General features: G+C 34.1%; 1 protein-coding gene across 1 annotated transcript in view; it reads right to left on the bottom strand.

The window, feature by feature from the left end:
- Positions 1-22,595, bottom strand: part of MDGA2 (MAM domain containing glycosylphosphatidylinositol anchor 2) — an 841,090-nt gene that overhangs the window by 225,538 nt on the left and 592,957 nt on the right. The window contains exon 9 of the mRNA XM_065871677.1: positions 7,501-7,830. Within this exon, the coding sequence (XP_065727749.1) occupies positions 7,501-7,830 (330 nt within the window). The remainder of the gene's footprint in view (positions 1-7,500; positions 7,831-22,595) is intronic.

Below are 22,595 nucleotides of genomic sequence, written 5' to 3'. Positions count from 1 at the left end.
GTTTTATCTTGTTACTCATCTGGTACATAGCCCTCTGCCTTTTCATCTGGTCTACCTTTCTGTGAATGTGGTTTTTGTTCCACAGGCTGCAGGAATGTAGTTCTTCTTGCTTCTGCTGTCTGCCTTCCTTCTTTCATTATTTTCAATATATAACCTGAATAAAAACTGTAAAAAAAATGGTTCTGAAGAACCTAGGGGCAGGACACAAATAAAGACGCTGATGTAGAGAATGGACTTGAGGACATGGGGGGTGGGAAGGGTAAGCTGGGATGAAGTGGGAGAGTGCCACGGACATATATACACTACCAAATGTAAAATATATAGCTAGTGGGAAGCAGCCACATAGCACAGAGAGATCAGCTTGGTGCTTTGTGACCACCTAGAGGGGTGGGATAGGGAAGGTGGGAGGGAGACATAAGAGGGAGGAGTTATGGGGATATATGTATATGTATAGCTGATTCACTTTGTTATAAAGCAGAAACTAACACACCACTGTAAAGCAATTATACCCCAATAAAGATGTTAAAAAAAACAACAACTGTATTACTCATTCAAACAGTTTCCAGACAAGCCCCCTAACCACTCCCAAGACTTCCAGATTGTTGTGTTTACATGTCTCCTATATAGAAAACCTGCATCAGCCACAGAACAATGTTAAGACTAACATAAATGAGCAGAAGAAACAATTCCAAATTATTAAATAAATTTTTATAAACATTTAATATAATGAGTAAAACCTATTTTCTAATAGGCAATGTTAAGCATAAAATATTCTTCTTGGTAAATTCTATATACCTAAATATGAATTTTATAACTATGCCTGCCATGTAGGCTGACATTAATACCATCCTTTACTGAAAAAGCACAAATAAATGGAATTAGGTATCTCTACAAGCATGCTGTAAGCCCAATATTTCCTGAGGAATGTTCTGTATACATGGTCAATAAAAACAATATTATGCAGTTCCTTTTTTCTCTGGTAAGTTCATTAAATACAATAGCAATTTAAGGGTCTAAGAGCCACAGTAAAGATATCAGCTAGCCACGTTTAGTTCCAGTTCCAATGCTATATAGGTGAAGAGGCATTTTCAATGCCTAGGAAAAGAAAGTGGGAAAGGCTGTAGAAGATATAATTCTATTTTTTTTTAGTGGGATAGTTTCCCTACTGACACGCTGATTAAACCACTATTCTTTCTGGCCCTTATCAGGGACAGTTATAATACCCCTTCCAATAAACACAAGAGTCAACTGAGAGAGAGGAATTTTCAACACCTAAAGAGTAAATTCAATCTGTATGAAATTAGTCCTGCCTAAGGCCAGTGTGAAAGTCAGCCATCCATTCTGAAATAAGGAAACTGTCTCCATATCCAGGAAGACTCTAAAGTTTGGCGTAAATCTCACTGCTTTAAAATTGTGGGTTTTTTCATTGTTTCCTCAGCCATTCAAAATTTAAATATATGTATATAGAAACAGATAAAAAAATAGGTGAAAGAGTTCTCAAACAGAATAGAGACAGTAGCAGAAAATCTTATATGCTAGGAATGAGACGAGCAATTGCAAAGTAATCTCAGGAATCCTTGCAGCATAATTCTAGAACATGGGCACCCTAGCAGAAACAATATGTTTAACAAGGAGCCCAGTAAAATATAGTTGACCCTAAAACCACATGGGTTTGAACTGTGTGGATTTTCAATATACATGTACTATAGCATTACATGATCCCGGGCTGGTTGAATATGAGGATGTGGAACCTTGAATATGGAGGGCCTGACTATAGTATACTCGGATTTTTCACAGCTCAGGTGTCAGTGCCCCTAACCCCCACACTGTTCAAGGGTCAACTGTATACACATAAATGAGAAATAAGAATAACTGAGATTTTTGCCTCAATTATTAGAAAATATATTGATGTTTGTACAAACAAATAAGTTATACATGGATTTAACAATTTCCTAGTAAGTTCACAGAGTTCAGCTTTGTTATGATTTTATTTCTTAATTAACAGGGTTTCAGAAGTCTAGGTTAGAGGTTAGCACACTATGGCCTATGGGAAAATATGGTCCACCACTTGTTTTTGTAAATAAAGTTTCACTGGAACAAAGCAGTACCCATTCATTTTATTGTCTGTGGCAGCTTTCCTACTATATTAGCAGAGCAGAACAGTTGCAACAGAAACCATATAGCCTGAAAAACTAAAATATTTACTATCAGACTCTTTACAGAAAAAAATTGCTGACCTCTGTTCTCCATCATTAATTTGGATGTGATGGTTGAACCTCACAATTTTGGAATCAAGAACGAAAATGAATTTTTCTTTGTCCAGTAACTCAGGAACCAATTACATAACTTTTGACTACATGGAAGCTTCCTCTGAAGCTTCATTGTCAGTTCTTACATGTGTTAGTCTTAATTATGACTTCCTCTTACATAAAACAACCTGTCACCCACTATAGTCATTCTATAAAACTTCAGTTCTGATCAGCAAAATTTCATGAGTTTCTACTCCTCCTTAACTTGAAAAGGGCAAAGAAGCAAATCCAATTAAGAAGACAATCATTTGTCTTTTGCTCTCATGCTCATCAATTATTCTTATTAGTTGTGTACCATAGTCCTCTATTATCAAGAACTTTTATTTCACAGGTGTGAATACTTGTACAGACAATTAACTATCATAATTATAGTAACTAGCCAGGTAGTCAGCAGCCAAGATAAAATTTCCAACTAATTTTCTCAATTTGTTACCTTCTCTGTGTACCTATGCTTATGCTGCTGCCTCCGGTTTAATCCTCTAAATCTTGCTCCATTTTCTGCTATATAAAATGTCCCTGTACTCAAACAGGGGAGAAAAAAAAAATCATCAAATTTGTATTGAGTCTTCTGCTATATGTGCCTACCAGATGTCTCACCATGGAATTCCACAGATCACCAGGCTCACTGTTTATATTTTCTAGGCATGATGCAGATGCTTCAGAGTTTACTATAAACCTACGAGTTTTCAGGTCATGCAAAGGAATACATGCAAGCTGAAGAGCACCAAAGGACTTTATGCATAACAATACTGGAGGAAGCAATGGGATATTTTTCAGCAACCCTCTGAAAATTAAAAATCTACTGTAACAATTATACTTATGTAACCGAATAAGAAACAAGAAACAATATTTTAAGGGTTGATTTTAACTGTTGCCAAAATTTTAGGCTAAAATTTACGTGCATTTTCCAGCAAGTATGTGAACGATTTTCATTTTACAAGATTAACTGCAACAATTAATATTTCAGTATATTTAATTTTTTAATTGAGAACTTTACAATTACTACAATGTAAGTTACCTGCAGTCTAGCCACATAAAATATAGCTTCATTAAGGATAATAATAAAATTGAAATAAACCAATAAAACTTGCTTGTCTTAGTATCAGTTAATATTAATTCTACAGTAAAAAGCAAGAATCCCATAATATTTCTGGGACTTTCTTCATCCTGTATATTTTGCCAAATGTTTTCTCCCTTCACTGTCACTGTCATAATGCTCCTTCTAGCAAGATTTAACTTAAATATTGTTTTTCTGTGGAATTTTCCTGTGCTCACATTGACAAAAACATTCACGAGTCCTACAGAAGTCTGATAAAACTTTAAGTACAGCATCCATTCCACTATATATCATGCCTTATTTTTAAATCATCTGACAACTAAGTAATTTGACAACTTAGATTGTAAGCTCCCTAAGGGCAAGGCCCACTGCCTGTCACCATGAGACATACAGCCAGATACAGAGCAGTAACACAGTAAAAGAACCTGCAAGGGACATGATTTTAACTTGACAGAACAACAAATACTCACAATAAAACAATTTGCATGTTTGCAGAACCAGGAGGAAAAAAAATGTTTCTAATGTTGAGTTAATGTGAAAAGAAGACATAATCTATTATCACATATATCATAGTTTTTATTATTCAGTCAGATGCATGAGGAAAACTCCAAAATGCATGTAGCCTCTCTCTTCAAAGTTTTTTTTTTTTAAATCAAATCACTGCCTTTTAAAAATATGAATAATTCTGTAAACTAGGATTTACCTTCCTGAGATATTTTATATTTCAATTTTAAAGTCCTCAAAAACATATCTAGAGATGCAGTTCTGTCATTTAAAGAAACAGTTTTCAAACTGTTAGGCAGAAGTGCCTTATGGTACCTCATTCTCATCTTAGTAAGTTTCATATATGTCTCTTAAAACACAGTAACAACTAAGATTCAATGTAAGATTTTGTATGAAAAACAAAAGGTTCAGATTTTTTTTAAGTTTAAAATGTCATCCTAAAATTGCTTACATTTAACATAATCACAATGCTTAACACACAAGAAAACCACTGACCACTTGGTCAATTCTAAATTCCCTAAAATAGTACTAACTAGCAAAACCCAAAATGTAAAAGGGCCCCACATATTTACTTATGTCTTAACAGTAGTTTCCTTCTTTTTGACTTTGCTGAATTTGTGGGAATTTCCTCTGAATCCTATATGGTTCATAGAATTAATATAGTTTAAGGTTTTCCTCCATGCTATAGCTTGTTCAAACTCTATCCCCAGTAATATCTCTATATTTCAGATTAAAGCACAGCTTTAAGTGTAGTCTTCTACTCTGTGGGAATAAAAATAATTTTTATTGATACCAACTGAATCACACAATCTCTGATCTACAGATCTTTATATTGCACTCTGGTATTCAACTCTATTGTAAGCAAAATGAAACATCAAACCCAGTTTCAGCATGAAAATAGAATATGTAATCACATTCGTGATATGTAAACACCATCTTCTGCAGACCCCTCTATCAAAATACAATCCCGTGCACAGGCCAGTCCTGTAAGCATGTCACCTGTGCAGCCATGCTTAGAAGGGTCCCACACTTGGTTTAATGCTCTGATATTGCCATCATGGAATCCTTATCAAGTTCTGAACTAGGGACACATTCTTAAAAATTTTCAATGTATGCCACAAATTATGGAGCCAGTCCTGCCCCTGAGAGTGATAACATATTAAATAATAGTATAAATTGGTCTGTGAATGATTTTCTTAAAGTCTGCAGGGAATTACAAGATCAAGAAGAGAGACACCAAATGTCTACCTTGCAGAGGTAATAATAGGAGGAGGAAAGAAACCTAAAAGGAAAGCTACATGCACAAATTAGCTCATTTTTTTGATTTAATTATAATTTATTGAGTATCTTCTAAGTGCCATGTATTGTTCCAGATGCTGATATTACAACAATGAACAATACAGAGAAAGTCCCAGCCTTCATGGAGCTTCCACTCTAGGGAGGAGACAGACCACAACCAGGTCTGTCTGTGGTGGATAGGGAACAAAAAAGGGAGTGTTTTGGATTTAATATATCTCCTTCATCTCGAGCACTGTCACCTTTGGTAACCAGACAAATAATAATGGTTAAAAAACCTTAATTATTACAACTAAACTTTTTTTAATAAGAGGCATTTCTTGAGAATTTTCTGCTTTTCTGATCATCTTTTGGAATTTTCCTTTTAAGAGTTTTGGAAATTTCATGAATCAATGCTGGTCATTTACAACACAGTTTCAAATAGGTAACTAACTAGTGTATATAAAAATGAATGTTAGGACTCATTTTATGAATAATTATATAATGCCCCTTTCTCCTCTCCATTCTCTGCTCCCTCTTTTGTCCAAGTTTAATGGTATATGAACTGCACTCCTATCAGACAAGTCTGTTTAGATAGGAGCACTGATTCTTTACATATAAGTTTTTGTCATCGGTTTCAAAAATGAAACAAGCAAACAAAACCAGGCAAACAACCAAACAAACAAAGCAATGGTCATAATTCAGTGTAGACCATCTGGAAAATTGTCTCTCATAAATAAGGAAAAATGATCATGGATTTTACAAAATTGTTCTTACTCTTATGGGAAACATCATATATGGGTGTCCCTAGCATGTTGATGGAGGTATTCAATGGACATCTGTTGATTGAATAAATACATAAATGAATGATGACTGACTGAGCATATCAACAGCTTTCCTTAGATATCCTCAACTGAGTCCATCTAGGGATAGCACTAATTTTTAACACAAGTTAGATAAAAAATAGTTATTGTGGTTTTGTTTGTTTGTTACCTAGAAAAGGACATATTTCCAAACACAAGTACCTTTCATCACCCTAGAATGGAATATCCTTTAGAAATAATGCAGAACGGTGAAAAGTAAGCACATTTGGTCAGCCTGAGGTATGGACCATATCCCTTAAGGAGTAAAATCAATCCAGCATGCATTGCAATTTGGAATCATGAAAAGACACAAAATCTCAGGTCAATCTGTTAACATACAAGAGTCAAAATACTGCCTGACTGGAAAGGAGAAGCCAACCATTTAAATTCCCTCAAAGCTCTGTGATGACTTAGATGGGTGGGATGGGGGTGGGAGGGAAGTCCAAGAGGGAGGGGATATATGTATACATAGAGCTGATTCACTTCATTGTACAGCAGAAACTAACACAACATTGTAAAGCAAATATACTCCAATTAAAAAAAGCAAACAAACAGAGTATGTCTGCTATCTACATTTGTGCTCTATGTTTTCAACACACGTTATTCACCCTAGGATTATATAAAAATCCTAAATTAAAATTCAATCTAGTAACAAGCTGGCAAAACAAATAAAGCAACGTTGGAGTTCTCCAGATGCATACTGATTGCAGTTCATAGAATCACAGGGCTTTAAAACATCCTAAGAATTAAGTTAATATGTCCTTCCATACCAAAATTACCCTGTAATTTTCCTTACCCATAGACATTCATTTAATTGAGAGAAAATTGATAACATATTTTTGGTTTTAACCTTAACAGAAGAAATTTCACTCCAATCTATTTTTATATTTAGCCATTCTCATTGTGAAGAGATTCTATCGTAAGGTTCTTGAGTCACATCTGATTACAATTTTAACATGTTTATCATTGGTTTTTGTTGGTGGAAAATACATTTCTTATATTCCTTATATTTGAATACTCAAATTATCTCTCAGTATTTTCTTCTATGGACTAAATAGCTTCTGCTTGCTTCACAATTCTGAAAATTGTCCTAATTCTTTAGCCATTTGGTGTTTAACATTATTAATTAACATAATTTTAGGTTTTACAGAGAGTTCCTAGTTAATAATTTAAAAACTGGTACCATTTAACCCAGAAGGCTATACCTATCATAGACAACACTATTAACTTTATTTGCACTATTTCTGTAAAACCTCATGTAAATCTAAATCAAATCTAAGTCTAAATCAAAACCTAATGTAATTCTAAATCTAATCTAAATCAAAGTCTCTTAACATGATATTTATTGGGCATTCGGAATGTTAGGACTTTGGTTTCAGGAAGCTTTTTGAAAATTAGAATGTTCTTAGCTTGGCTGAAGACTATTTTGTTTTACATAAAAAAAGATTATTCTCAATGTGAACATCTTTTGAATCATAAATATGCTTCTTACCTGTGCTGCTGGATATATTAACATCAATACTGATATCAGATATTCCTCCTCCCTTCAGAGATGCTACACATGTGTATGTCCCAAAATCCGTGAATTTTAAATCAATGATGTCCAAGTTTGTCGTTCCCGGGGAGACATCTGGATCAGTCTGCGTAATAACCATCCGTTCAGAACTTCTTAATGGACGACCATTTTTAAACCAACTAAATGTTAACTCCTCAGAAGGAACAGCTTCTACTTGGCAAGATATTTTCACCTCACGCCCAATCTGGATGTTGTCATCTTTGTGATAAGGATCTGGTGTGATCCAAAATCGTCCTTTTTTTAATGCTAAAACATAAAAATTTCGTAAGTTATTAGTGTTACTTTCATAATGTTAGGGATGCATTCACTCTAGGTAGTCATCTCTGGGCTGAAATAAAGTAAAACAAAATAAAGTAAAATGTACATATGTTTCTTCAGTTTCCAAGTAGTGTGCATATTAATAAACCTCATTTAGGTAATTTAGAAATAATCTAAAGACCTAAGTCACTTAGACACTCTAAAACTGATTTTTATAAATTGGTTAATATTTTCCAATAATATAAAAAATGCTTTAAATCTATATATGATACTTAAACATTGTTGCCATTGAATTTTGAACAAATGATGAAACATGTTTATATAAAGTCATTAGGTAGTAGAGTTAAAAATAATTATATGGATCATTAAGTCCAATTCCTTACCCATGTCATACTTTAATTATGGTACAATTTCCCAAATAACTCAAATATTGCACAAATTTCATATTAAAGAAAATTCTTCTAAGATTGTATCTACATGCTGACCAAAACTAGTTTGGTCAGTCAGTTCATATTCATGAGGTATTTTCAATAGTAGTGAAATAACCTGAATTGAAAGAAATACTTTTTTCAAAAAATTTGCTATGATGGCTCTATTCCACCATTCATAGATGTCTCTAGTAGAAACTGTTTGCTGGCTATTTCATGCAGATGGCCAAAAGAACCTCTTGGCAGATGGCTTGGAAAACATGCTGTGTTTGTATCCTAACAGCAGTGCTTTCTGAGTCTAAGGTCAGTGCTGTTCTCACAACCTGTGTCAGTAACGATATCTACCAGAAACTGCTGGGGGAGCATCTATTGGCTTCTTAAGGGCTCCAGTTCTGAACTCTGAATGATACCATGTACTCAATTTGGAATAGAGTTTGTTCCTTTTTATGGCAGTTATACTCATATACCCATCTTTCTCTTTTCCAACATCCTACTCATGCCCCTCTCCTTTAACATCACCATCCCTACATGATGAAACGTAGCATATGCAGTGAAACATAATTATCATTCACTTTTACAATTAAACCTAAATATATGATGACACTGACAAAAGTGACGTGAATTTAGAAGACCTGAAGATATTGGAGGCCTTCTAACTGCATTCTGGGTAAAATTTCCTCAATTTAACTTGATTTTCCTCAGTCCAATAAAGGCCAGGAAATACCATGGAAATCTGTAGAACTATTTAAGAATGCACTAGAGATTAATACATTTTTAAATCTTAAAAATATTATTTTAATTTTCTTTACTTTTCAGTCACAAATATTTTCATCTGCTTTCTTGTTTGCATCTTAATAAGGAGAGAGAAATGAGTATCAAAAGTAACATTTATATCATTCTTTTTATTCAAGAAATATTTATAGGGCTCCTGTTCAGGACTAGGCACTAGGCAAGGACCTTATAACATGAGATGAACAAAACAGACATAAACTTGACCCTCATGTATGGCAAATTGTGTACTCATAACTTATAGTCCAGTTTATCTACCCAATGCATATGACACCTATGTCTAAAAAAAGATATGAAATGTTTTATAAGTTTGAAGAATTCTGAATCTCAGAGGAGAATCCTCCAAAGTATTGTTTAGAAAATGCACAAAGCTTCAGTCTTAATGAAAATACCGAAAGACAAATATTTAAATCACATTCTTATATTGTTGTTTGTTACATCTTCCAAATGCAACTTATGAAACTTATTTATTCCCAACCATAACTTTATCAGTATATGACTTTAGGATGAAATCAGGAGAAATTATGGCATTCTATTATGTACAGTCATATATTTTATTTTAATAGGGTGCTGAAATATATGACTTTATATCTAGAAAAGGAAATGTGCTGAAAATGTCCATATCTGGCTACTATATTTAGTATAATATACTGTGCACATATAATTCAAATGCAATTAAATTTCTGTAGCACATAGCAAATTATAAGATCATAGAATGTCCTTTACTTTTTTTTAACAGACCTAAAAAAATAGTATATCAAGGAACATTTACTTTTGTTAGCATTCATAACATTTAAATGAAAGTTTCCTTTCATTTGGTAAGAATTTTCCTTATCCTGTTTCTATAGAGAAATAATAAAGCTAAAAAAAGTTAAACAGATGATTCATACTTTTCAAAGATAAAAATTTTGTATATATATGTGTAATAGTTTCGTATGGGGGTACATTTAGGATAAATTCCACTCCTAAGTTTTATGTTGGTTGCCATATACAAATATGACAAAAAACTGATGTTTCAGTGATTAAAATTTATTGACTAGGCAGCTTTTGTTTTCTAGCTTTGTTTTCTGTACAGTGACATATTAAAGTGATACTGATGTTGAGAGAACTGCAAATTCATCAGACAAATTAGATTTAAACTACTAAACAATTCAAAAGCCACTGATAAAAAAACAAGAGATCGATATCTATGTTACATATCATGGACTGTTTTATTCATGAGAAATAACTTTTAAAATCCAAAGTTAAAATATTTTAAATATTATAAATCTAATAATCAATTCAGAAATAAAATTAAATATGATATGTAACTATATTTTTGATAGAAAGCAATATAAGCAAGTGGGCTTTTAAGAACGAACTCATTGCCACAAATATTTGTTGATCTCAGTATCAGACAATTCTATGATTTGGCCAAAGTCAATCATATTAGTCTTTCAAATGACATATTCTGAAAAGGAAAAGAGGGACAAGTCAGTCTGGCAAGTGAGCTAAAGATAGGGAATATCAGAATAAGTAGCATGGATCAATTGGAGAGCCATCTCTTTGAGTTTATGTTACTCCATAACAAAATATCTGGTTTTGCATACTGAACAGAAATGTTCTAAGGAAAAAAAAAAGTGTGTGTGTGTGTGTGTATGTGTGTGTGTGTAGCCATCTGACAGTTAAATTTACTTAATTTTCTAATTTATTTTGGCTGCTCAGAAAACTAAGAGCATAGCCCTGCTAACTAGGCACAGGTGCATTAAGAACTTGAAAGCCAATTCTAGTTTTTCATTTCTATGTGGTCCGATATGGGCAATCTAATTTTTATGGGTCAAGTGCATCATTTATAAAAATAGGAGGTGATTGTATTATGCTCCCTCTGAGACCCATTGTGAGAAATAGCTTATTAACAATAGTGTAGCGGTTTGAAAATATGAAGTGTTTAATATAGTTAATCAACGGGGAAGCAGGTTTCTTCGTTTATAATTAAACACTCTTTTCAGTGAACAATTTATCGTAGTTCATGCAATGTTAAAATCATTTCCTCCTACCAGTTGATTTCAAATACTTAAAATCAATCTGCGATTAGTACCAGAGTATAACAGGGGTCCAACAGGCATAACAAGACTCTTGTAGAACTAAAGAAATTCTATGGAAAAAGAGAGGAGAAATCCCTTTCCCCAAATGCAATTTCTTAGCCTGAATATAGAAAATCCTGTAACACCAGCCTGAGATAACATTAGATTTAGCTTAATGTATCATAAATTGTGATGGATGAACCTCAAAAGGTACTTGTTTAGTCTGGCAATGCATGTAAAGAACTGCCATCAAGCTGAGCCTCTGTTCTGGATAATCAGCTTAGGAATACTGCAATATAACCCACAGCCTCCTTTCATAACATTGTGAGAACTGAATGCAATTGGCTCACATTCACTTTTGAGAGGTTACTTGCCAGGACATTCTAACTGCACTCACTAAAGTCCCTCTACTTTGAGATTTACAAAGGTGTTCTGCGAATAGAATGAAACTAGTGTATAAATGTAAGGCCACTGCAAAGATCTGGGTAGGGCTTGCTGCGGACCTTTCCCTAGAGAGAAAAGTGGATTTTTGCCTATGAATGACTAAAGTTCTAAGGCATAGTTCAATTATTTAAAATTAGATTACTTCTTGAGTTTATCCTCGAGCTAAAGACCACTGGCTTTGGAGAAGTCTAGGCTCATGGCTTCCAGGAATACAATATGCAGATAAAGACAAAGAGGAGGCTGTGAGATTGTGTCTTTCCTATAGCTATAGATTTAAAATGATAAAATGCACTGATTGTCAGATGTTCCATGAATTATACAACACATAATAGTCTGTATTAAAATAAAATTTGTAGATGGAACAAAAATAACATTAAATTAAATGACATTTTTAAAATGTTTTAAATTTTAATGACAAAGCATCTCTTTGGAGGAAGAAATATCAGGTGTCAGCTTCTGAAACTCTGTTAAGAATGTGTTTCAGAGGGATGAGGAGACACAAACTGACCACTGACCACCATTCCAAGTAGATAAATTAGTTAAAAATCTCCAAATATATCACTTCTTACAATCTCGGTAGGATTCTGGTCAACATGAAACACTGGCAAAATGTTGCTAAGAAGAATGAATCTAGAAATAATTAATAGTGTAATCAGACAAATAAAAATTGATTTTCTATTCATGTATTCTCTGTTAAAGACAATAAAAATATCTGAGTGAAAAAAGTATTTGGTAGTCGTACTGGACGCCAACTGAATAAAGAGCTGGAAATATATTACATCAGCAAAGCAACCTGAGATAGTAAATGAGAGTATATAGATATAACCTGTCCTATTATAATTAGATGCTTATCTTTCTCCTCAAGGGGACTGTGAATACCTGGGGAGTGGGCCCATGCCTTACTCTCTTTTTTGTCCCTAATCCTGAACCCGGTTCCTTGTTATAGTTGGTATTCAATGGTTTTCTTTAAAATCAATTAAACTTGACAAAGCATTAACTTTACAGATTCTAATTGTTTCCATTCAGTCTGATATGTCTATGTTAACTCTGTTTCTGTTTGGTAGTCATGTTCTGAGATGCATAGGGGGAAACAGGATAGAGAAAAAAGAAAAAAAAATGATGTCTTCAAGGATTTAAGGGTTTTGTTTTTGGAGCAAAATATATTTGATGAACTAACAGTATTAACATTGGGATATATGTGAGGAAGGGAATTCTGTACAGAAAAACTGAGAAGACATCATTCCATCATACCTACTGACTAGCTAGCTTTGTGTCCCAGTTATATAATGTGCCAGGGACATCAGCTATCAAACAAGATATCAGTTACTCATCCCTGCTTTGTAAAGGAGACTGAATTTCACGCAAAAGGGCTTGTTCGCATGCTTTAGAGCTCAGTTGATAATTATTTCTAAGGAAATATGGAAGAAGGAAGAAAACTGACATCTAAACATAGTTATATTATCTAAAATAGCATTTGCTAAAACCTGTTTCAGAAAAATGTTAATAGGAATCATGTTAAAAGAAAGCAGAACAAACAGAGTTTGAGGATTGACTATTTAAGTAAAAGTTCGTTTTTCTGCAGAACTTTTCAGAGCTTTGAACATGCTCATATGCACATTGTAACATTCCTAGAGGGGCCAATAATACTTAACAAAAAACCCTTTATTTGTGGAATATCTTTCAGGACTAGTATCTCACAGAATAAAGAGAATCTATTAGTTAATGAAAATCATTGAAATGACTTTAAAATTAGACTCCATTCTTTTTTTTTATTGAAAGCTGTTTTTTTTTTTAACCAGCCCTATTCAAGTCACTGAACGTTATACTATTTTTTTAATTAATTAATTTATTTTTTTATTTATTTTTGGCTGTGTTGGGTCTTCGTTTCTGTGCGAGGGTTTTCTCTAGTTGCCGCAAGCGGGGGCCACTCTTCATCGCAGCCTCTCTTGTTGTGGAGCACAGGTTCCAGACACGCAGGCTCAGTAGTTGTGGCTCACAGGCCCAGTTGCTCCGCGGCATGTGGCATCTTCCCAGACCAGGGCTCGAACCCGTGTCTCTTGCATTGGCAGGTAGAGTCTCAACCACTGTGCCACCAGGGAAGCCCCTAGACTCCATTCTTGATGTTTTAGTCATTTACATTATGAGCATCACAAAATGATAGACAAGATACAACTCTCTTCTGAAAATAAAATTTATAATTAAAAAAACTAAAGGACAGGGGAAATGTCTAATGGTGCAATGAATTTATAAAACATACTTCAGAGCCATCTAATAAAGCTATCTGCACTAACAGCAGTGTGGCTCCTTCCTTTCCCAAACAACCAGGATTTCTTAAAACTGAATTAACAGTTTGTTCCTATCTTGGAAATGCACATTTTGAAATATGCAAATAGCATGAAAAAGGAATTAAATGTATTAGCATCTGTATAATTTGCAATTATTGATATAAGCTAGAAAGACTTTAGCTCAGTTGCTTGAGGAAATAATAATTATATTTATTTATATTTTATGTTGTTATAAAAATGTATTTAAATTATTATTATGAGAAGTATTAAAACTTCTAGAAGATGGATATGAGGAGGAAGTTCTTGTTTTTTCTTATATACTGTTCAGCATTCTTATATTCACTTCCCTTTATCTAACACCACCAGTCGCCAACCTATAGTCTGAATGAAAGTTCATTAATAATGCAAGAACCCAAAACTCATTACACCCATTTCTTAAAAGTAGTTTAAAATAGCACCCCTGATAATTTGAATGCAGAATTAAATGCTTAAAAGAAGTTGGGGTTCTGTTTAATTGTGAAGTATCAAGGCTCTAATTATTTTGTGAATTTACTCAAAGCTAATTACTGCAGTTAATCATTCAAAATGTTCAAGCAAAGTATGGTTGAATTTTTGTCTTTTAATGTCCTTGCTCAATAGAATAACCGCAGGTAAGTATTTTGAGTAGAAATGAAAGGAAGAAAAAATCTTTTAGGGGGACATAAATTTTGCTTTTTGATGTAAGCCCTTCTTTGAGAGGTGAAAAAGAAGTAGACAAAATTCATATTATTACTATCATCATTATTATTTTGCCATTCTTATTTCAGCCCTGTCTTAAGTAAGGAGCAAATATATATTAGCTATAAATTATCAAAGTGTCCATATAATGTCATAAATAGAAACAAACATTTTCATAGTATGGCTACTATGTAAATGGTATTTAGCATAGTATGTCTTAGCACTAGTTACCTGAATAGGAGAATATTAATCAGTAAATTTACGTATCCTATGTCATTAAAAATCAGTAGGTATTTTGAGCTCACCTTTTCTATCAAATTAAATATGTCCCTTCACTATGAGAAGAAGAACGAGTCCAGGATGAGTTATATTTTTTATTAGTTTTTAGACTTAGGACTAGAAACAGCTATAACATGAACTGCAGCTTAGAAAAGCCTGTGCTACACATAGTTCTTCTGAAGTCTTTTTGAAAATAGTACATCCTTAATATTTATGGAATTGATTATGTAGTAGTGAAAACTGGATGAAAATAATGAGACTAACAAACTAAAAATCGTTCTTTACTTTTTTTGCTTTCCTTATTTTCTGTCTCAAAACCTGTGGACTTTCTCCTTTCCAAAATGATCCTGCCCATCTGGCAACCTCTCTCCCTGTACCCTGATGACATGCATTCTTTTGGTTATCCACTTTCTTTTGAAGTTTCAATATATTCTCTTTCATATGCTATTTAATTGCAGAGTAGAAAGTTGTTTAGGTCACATCTAAACTTAGAAGACATCCCTTAACCCTAATAATCCTACAAATTATTTGCAGCATTTTTCTTAAAAAAAATAGTGAAACACCAATTGCCTCCTTGTGTCATTATGCACTCATTCAATTTGACAGTTCACACCTTGGTTTTCACCGGTGCTATTCTGACACTGAAGTCTCAAAGGTTAGCAATAACCTCTTACTCAGTTAACACAAAGATATTTTCCAGTTCTTCTCCATGTTTATATCACATGTATTTTGCACTTCATATCACTTTCCATTACTGATTCTTTCTTCCTTCTTGAAAATTCTTTCTATAGACTTCTATGACTAGGAAAATGTAATATTTAAGGAAATAAATTAGTTTGACTTTGCACCACAATTGTCATGACCCACTTCCTAGTTCCTTACTTCATTTGAATTTCATCATTCAAACAGTAGTTGTAAAGTCAGTCTTTGTTGAGAAAGGATCTTTATAAATTATTTTGTCATAATTGCAGATCACAGAGTTTTGACTTAATCTTCTACCTTCCAATTTGCTGCGCATGTTTGGGGACATATGATCATTGTTTGTTTTGTTTCTTGACACACAAAAGATTGCAACATATTCAATTTAAATTAAAATAATGATTTAATCATTTGAATATATTATTTCATTTTTAATATTAAAGAGCAAGGAAAATAACCTAGGTATGTTGAAAAACCAAATGAAAAATATCTGTACTTACTAGGAATTTATAAAAATGATCTTAAGTATCTTATCATATTTTGAGAGGAGCCCAAGTGTCAATACCAATGACAAAAACCAGCTAAACATTCCCATCAGTGTGACTAAACATTAGACAGGTTTCTTCCTGGCTCTAGGTCCCTGGTCTCCCTTTTCTTAGAGCATTTAACTTTAGAAAACTTTCAATTGTAGATTCCTTCTCTGCTCCTTTGAGATGTAAATCTTCTACAAGCCAGAACTGGTTTTCTTAAGGACCCAGGAGCCATCCATCTAAAATGTACTGGCATACCTCAGAGATACTGCAGGTTCAGTTTCTCATCACCACAATAAAGCAAATATTCAAATAAACTGACACAAATTTTTTAGTTTCTCAGTGCATATAAAAGTTATGTTTACACTATACTGTAGTCTATTAAGTGCGCAATATAGCATTATGTCTAAAAAAAGCAACGTACATACCTTAATCAAAGAATACTTTATTGCTAAAAAATGCTAATCATCATCCCAGCCTTCAGCAAGTCCTAACATTCAGCAAGTCCATGCAATGGTAACGTCACGGATAACCATAACAAATATAACAATAATGAAAAAGTTTGAAATATTATGAGAATTACAAAAATGTGATACAGAGACACAAAGTGAGCAAATGCTGTTGAAAAAATGGCCCCAATAGACTCGTTTAATGCGGCATTGCCGCAAATCTTCAATTTGTAAAAAAAAAACACACAATATCTGTGAAGCAAAACAGAGTGAAGTGCAATAAAATGAGGTATGCCTGTAATCATCAGAAGAGATAGTACTTCTAATCCCAGTTTCTATAGGAGGGTAGGAACCTAAGTTTGAAAAGACCACTTAGCAAGCAAAGATGGCTTAATCACATTCACCAACCTCCCCTAATGTCTTCCAGTACTTTTCCATTAGCTCATCCTAGTATTTAAAAATCCTCCGTCTTTTGTTTCAGCAGAGTTACATTTAATCTCTCTCCTCTAGTGCAAGAGTCGTGACTCCTTTTGCAACAGTCTTGAATACAGTCTTCTTTGCTGTTTTATAAAGTGTCTGATATTTTTCTTTTACATCATTATGGTCTTTTACATTATAGAATGTGCATTATTGAAACAGATGAAAACTGAATAACTCGAGGAAATTCACTGCTACAAAGTTTCAAATACTAAAGAAAATAACGCTTATGGTCACAACACACACACACGTTGTAGTATGTTGTTCAAAGATGAAATGTTACATGAGTACAAACGTATTTGAGAGTTAAGGAGGTTAATTTAATCCCTTTATAAAGCTATGTTTCCTCCAATGTGGTAAGCCCTATTTAATCTTTAATGCCCTGCGGGTCTAGAATTTCTGATAATAGGCCACAGGACAAGACTCTGGGTTTGTGGGTTAACCAAAAGATGACAGGACTGCTAAAATGCAGTGTGAAGAGACTGACTCTAAAACTAAATACCTTTAATATGTATATTATAAAGAGAAATGTGTAATATTTCCCTTTTAAAAAGTACACCCTACCCTTGCTCTAGAAGTCTTTAAAGCAGATTTTAGAAATATATGTTATAGTTTTCCTTTTCTCTTTTTAATGAGAAAATTCTGGCAAATAAGCAGATGAGATAAGGTCAAAATGATGGTGGTACAGAAATGTTTTTATATCCTGTAAAATTGGTAGCTGGGCCATAAATTGGCTCTGATCTTTATAGGAATAAAAAAGAGGGAAATACTAATTTCATGTTTCATAGTATCTGTGAGTTCAAAATATCCCAACTCCTAACAAACAAACAACAGACAAAAAATATTCTTGGTCCAGAGATCTGAGTAGAATTTATCTCCTAAACCTGCATAAATGAGACACACAACAAGCAGCATTTTAACCACATCCTTATGATGATCATAACAATGTAATTTACAGAACTAGTTGCCAATCTGTCCCTCAATTACAGGACTGTTAATTACATCAATTTATACTGGAACAAAGGAGTATGGTCTAGGTGCACAGGTGTTCAGGCTCAATTCAAAGATAAATCGAAAGATAGTGTTTCAGTGAGTATTAAGCAGTAGCCAATACAGGTTTATAGTCTATGAGAATAACCCAGGGAGGTTATCATTGGTGGTCATGGTGTGAGGGTGGTATTGCAGATATTATATATTGAGGGTTATATGGAAATATCTGCTTTAAGTATTAACTGACATAGATGTAAGATTCACATACTCTTAGAAAGGAGAAAAGCCAAACTAGGATGCAAGTTCTATAAAGAGATGGATAGTGGGATACCTATGGACAGGAACAAGACAAAGGTCCACATGGTACTGAAATCCAATGAAAATACAACTTTAAGACGTAAAACATGCTGAGTAAGAAAAAAATGGTTTCACACTATATCTCCCAGATCAAATCAACTGTTTGCATTACTTAGAGAATTGTTGGATATAAACCAGTTCAGTGTTAGGACACATTTACCCAGAAACAATGACTTCTGTGTTGGAAGAATTGCTCTTAACTCATTCTTCAAGGAAATGATTAGATAGATAATAAGGCTAGTAATATATTAAAGGTAAGCCTACTATTTGAAACTAAAATTATGACATTTGTAATTTAGAGCATTAGTATTTGAAGTGTGGATCCTAGACCAATAGCAGCACCTGGTCTGTCGGGTGCCCCTCCACAGCAAAACTATACTTCTTGGCGTAGGACCCAGCCATCCATATCTAAAAGGTTCACTGGGTGATTCCGATGTACTCTCAAGTTTGAGGACCACTGTCTTAGAAAACAATTATCCTTGGGTGTTCCCGACAGTCCAGTGGTTAGGACTCGGCACTTTCACTGCCAGGGCCCTGGGTTCAATCTCTGGTCGGAGAACTAAGATACTGCAAGACACGTGGTGCGCCCAAAGAAAACAATTGTCCATCCATCCTCCAGAAATGCAGAGCCAGAAGAGAAGGAGACAGGCCATCAGCTCATCCAGAGGATTACTGAGTTATTAAAGAGCATGCTAAAAGTGGCCACAGCATATCATTTTTCTTTATAAGGCCCTCAAGAAATTGTTTACCCTGATTATAACATGTGAAATATTATTAAGGAACAGCTCCTGCAAGTATCAATAACAACAGGGTCTAAATTGACCTCACACAGCTTAACATGTAACTACGTCCTTTCCACATAGCCAAAGCCTGAGGAAAGGTTCACAAAAGCACTTATTATTTTTAGGTTTCTTCACAAAATGACAAAGATGTTAACAGTGGCCAATATAAAGTACTTTCCTCTTCTTTACCTAAGAAATTGTAACTCTTGAATTGTAACCAAATATCATGTAGGAATATCTAAAAAATGATTATGTTCATAATTTGTGACTGAGAGATTGATAGCCCACCAACTTTCTTCTGAGAGTCAATGGCTTCAAATAGAGTCAATGTAGCTAACAGTGAAGAGTAAGTATTCTGAGGTCAGACTGTCTAGGTTTCAAAATGATTTCATCTCTTATTAGCTGTGTGACCTTGTGTAATTCACTCAGTCTCCCAAATCTGTAAAATGGAGATGATAATAAAATTAATCCATGAAGCTCTGAGTATGCTGATACCACCACTGAGTAAGCAAATGTTAGATGTCAGCTGCTTTCTATTCAGTGTCACCTGAGCACTCACAACACATCTATTGCTCTGCTTGCTGCCAAAAAAGTGCAAAGATGAAGAGGCTAGTGGTGGAGAAAAGCATAGAAATAAATAATATTATATACAGAGCAATAAAAGACAAAGATTCATTGTACTAGGTATTATGGAAGGGAACACTTAAAAAAAAAAAAGTTAGTTACCATGAAGGAGGCAGGGAAAGCCTGAGAATTAGGGAGGAAAGGGAATACAGGGGATTGAAGATGCTGAGAGGTGATTTCAGAAAGATTTTTACTGTACCAATAATTGGGTCTAGTTCAGCTTTCTCAAACTCTAGCAAATCCCCTCATGATTCCACAAATTGTATTTCTCTGTGATTTCAACCATTCACATCCATTCTCCTCCAGTCTCTGAGGATACAAGTTTGGTCCTCCTTTCAGGGCTAATGTCTTAAACTGTGCTCCTGATCTCAGCCCGAGCTCTATATGGAATATCGCACACCTTCAATTTTCTGCTCTCTTTTTCTCTTAACTTCTCCCTCACCTGAGGCCCTTCCCTTATATCTATAAACATGATCAGAATCTCCTCGTTAATTACAACAAAACAAAGCAACAACTAAATAATGCAGAGAACCTGTCTTCAACTTCTTTATCTCATGGGAGTTACTTCTTATTCACTCTCTTTTGTTTTCTCACTGTCAAAACATTAAGATATAAACCGCTCACCTTTAATTTCTTCCAATTAGATTTGATTCCCACCAGTAGCACAACTTTTAAGGGTTGACCGTTTGTTTCTAGCTGTCAGACGGACTCTATTTCCACTTCCTTTGTCCTGAATCTGTGCTCCTCTTTTCTCTTCTCTGTCTACACTATCACTTCACAACTTGCTTTTCCATCCACAGTTTCTGTTTCAGCACAGATGCCACCTTAGTAAAACCCTCTGCACCCACCTCACTAAGTTATACTTGCTTATTTCCAAACACCTGCTAGCTTTCTATGTGATGCAGCACTTCAGAGTCCATGGGCCTCAATTAAAACTTCTTTTATCACCACTTTAAGGAATATCTGTGTGACTCTCCTTTTTAACACTATTTGCTTTCTGTAAATATAGTCTATTAAAAGAAATACATATTTGAGATCATACTATATGGACCAGGCACCTTTATTTGGAGGTCCACATGAAATCTGGGAACAAATCAATGAGAATTTTATGAAGCTGTTATTCTAAAGATCCTCTCAAAATTTATTCTCCTGAATCCACTCCTTTGACCTAGGTGATGGAGCAATACATTAGCCTCATATGTTTTGTTTCATTACATGATAACAAAATAAAGGATTAATTTAAATTTAGCTGATCTGGAAAATATTTCCTTACCTGAACATCTGGCACAATTCTACTTTCTTTTTTCTTTCCTTTTTAAAAAATAAACGTTTTCTTACAGCAAATTTAAAACTCATTCAGTTGGAAACTCAGAGAAAACATTTTGGATTTACAAAAAGGTTTTTCTGTTGAAAATATATTGTCTTAGGGCCACAACTTTAAAAGATTAAGCTTTTTAAAAGCATTTACTCTAAAATATATTACATACATCCCTGTTTTTTTAGGAAAGGAGTTGAAACATAGTTTTGCATTTTCTTGAAAATTTGAGGGCTATCATCACCAATTTACTTAACTCATAGTTAGACACTAAGTACTACTAATTATGACAGAATTACTTTTTTTCTTTACTAAAGGCTACAGACAGGTATGTATTTTTAGTCTGTGTCAGTTTCTTTTTGGTCTCTGTTATCTTCTTTATTGATGACTATCAACTCTTATTTCCACTATCAGCATAGAGTTCGTGTAACAACTTTTATTCCTCTCCTAATTTGTTACTTCATCTCTTTTCCCAAAGATATACATGAGGTTTATCGCAGGCAGTTGTGCTCTTTCTTTCCATAGTTATATTTTCTGTTATTTTGGGGTTTTCTTTTGTTGTATCTCAATTCTTAGTTGTGTTCTTTTGAGTTGGTATGGTTGCTGTATATGTGTAATTATCACTTTGCACTCTCTACATAGTGGGACTTAACATAATTTAGAGGTTGCTGCTTACTTATTTATACCTTGCCATATTCTAAGAAAGATCTAAGGGACTTACAATATTTATTGTTAATATACTGCATCTTGCAGTAAGAACAACAAGAAACAAGGAAGCAATGATTAAATCAAGTTAGGAAAATGAGACAGAGTCAGAGTGAAGTTGATATGAAAAATAAATACAATAAATCTCTATGTAGTTATTCAATCGCGGCAAGACAGAGATTATATACTAAACATTATAGCAGCCAAAATAATGAGGAAAACATAACCAATTATAAAACTGACAGTATCTTTAGAATAAAAACAAAACAGCTGTACAAGAGAAGTACAACCATTCCTATGCTCCTCAGAAAAAGAGTAGAGGATAGAGTAATGAATAATATCTTTGAACAGTTTCTTACGACAAATAGGGAACAACTTTGGAAGGCTATTTCTTTTTAAAAAATTGCTCAGTATAGGCTTAAAACATCAAACCAAGGGGAATTCAGCAAGGAGGATTCTAATATGTGTGGGTTGAGGCAATACTCTATGGTATGTCAATTTAGGGACTGATTTTAGAGCACTGAGCCAGTGGGTTCTTAACTAAAAGTAAGCATCAGAATCACAATGTCTGAGTCACATACCCCAGAGATTCCAAGTAAGCTACGTTAGGGTAGAGTTTGGGGATCTACATTTGTAGGCTACACCACGGATTCTGATTCAGGCATCGAGAAGAAAACTACTGACCTAAAGGAAGAGCTGAAAAACAGCCTACCTGAACTCCTCCATATATTTGATATTCTTAATCAAGATTCTGAAAGATACTGAGCAGCAATAAATTTGTGGTCATAATCCCTGACAAGTAACCACAGGGCAACCAATC

Source organism: Phocoena phocoena, chromosome 2 (genome assembly GCF_963924675.1).
Source record: "Phocoena phocoena chromosome 2, mPhoPho1.1, whole genome shotgun sequence".
NCBI lineage: Eukaryota > Metazoa > Chordata > Mammalia > Artiodactyla > Phocoenidae > Phocoena > Phocoena phocoena.
This window is presented reverse-complemented; position numbering and strand designations above follow the sequence as displayed.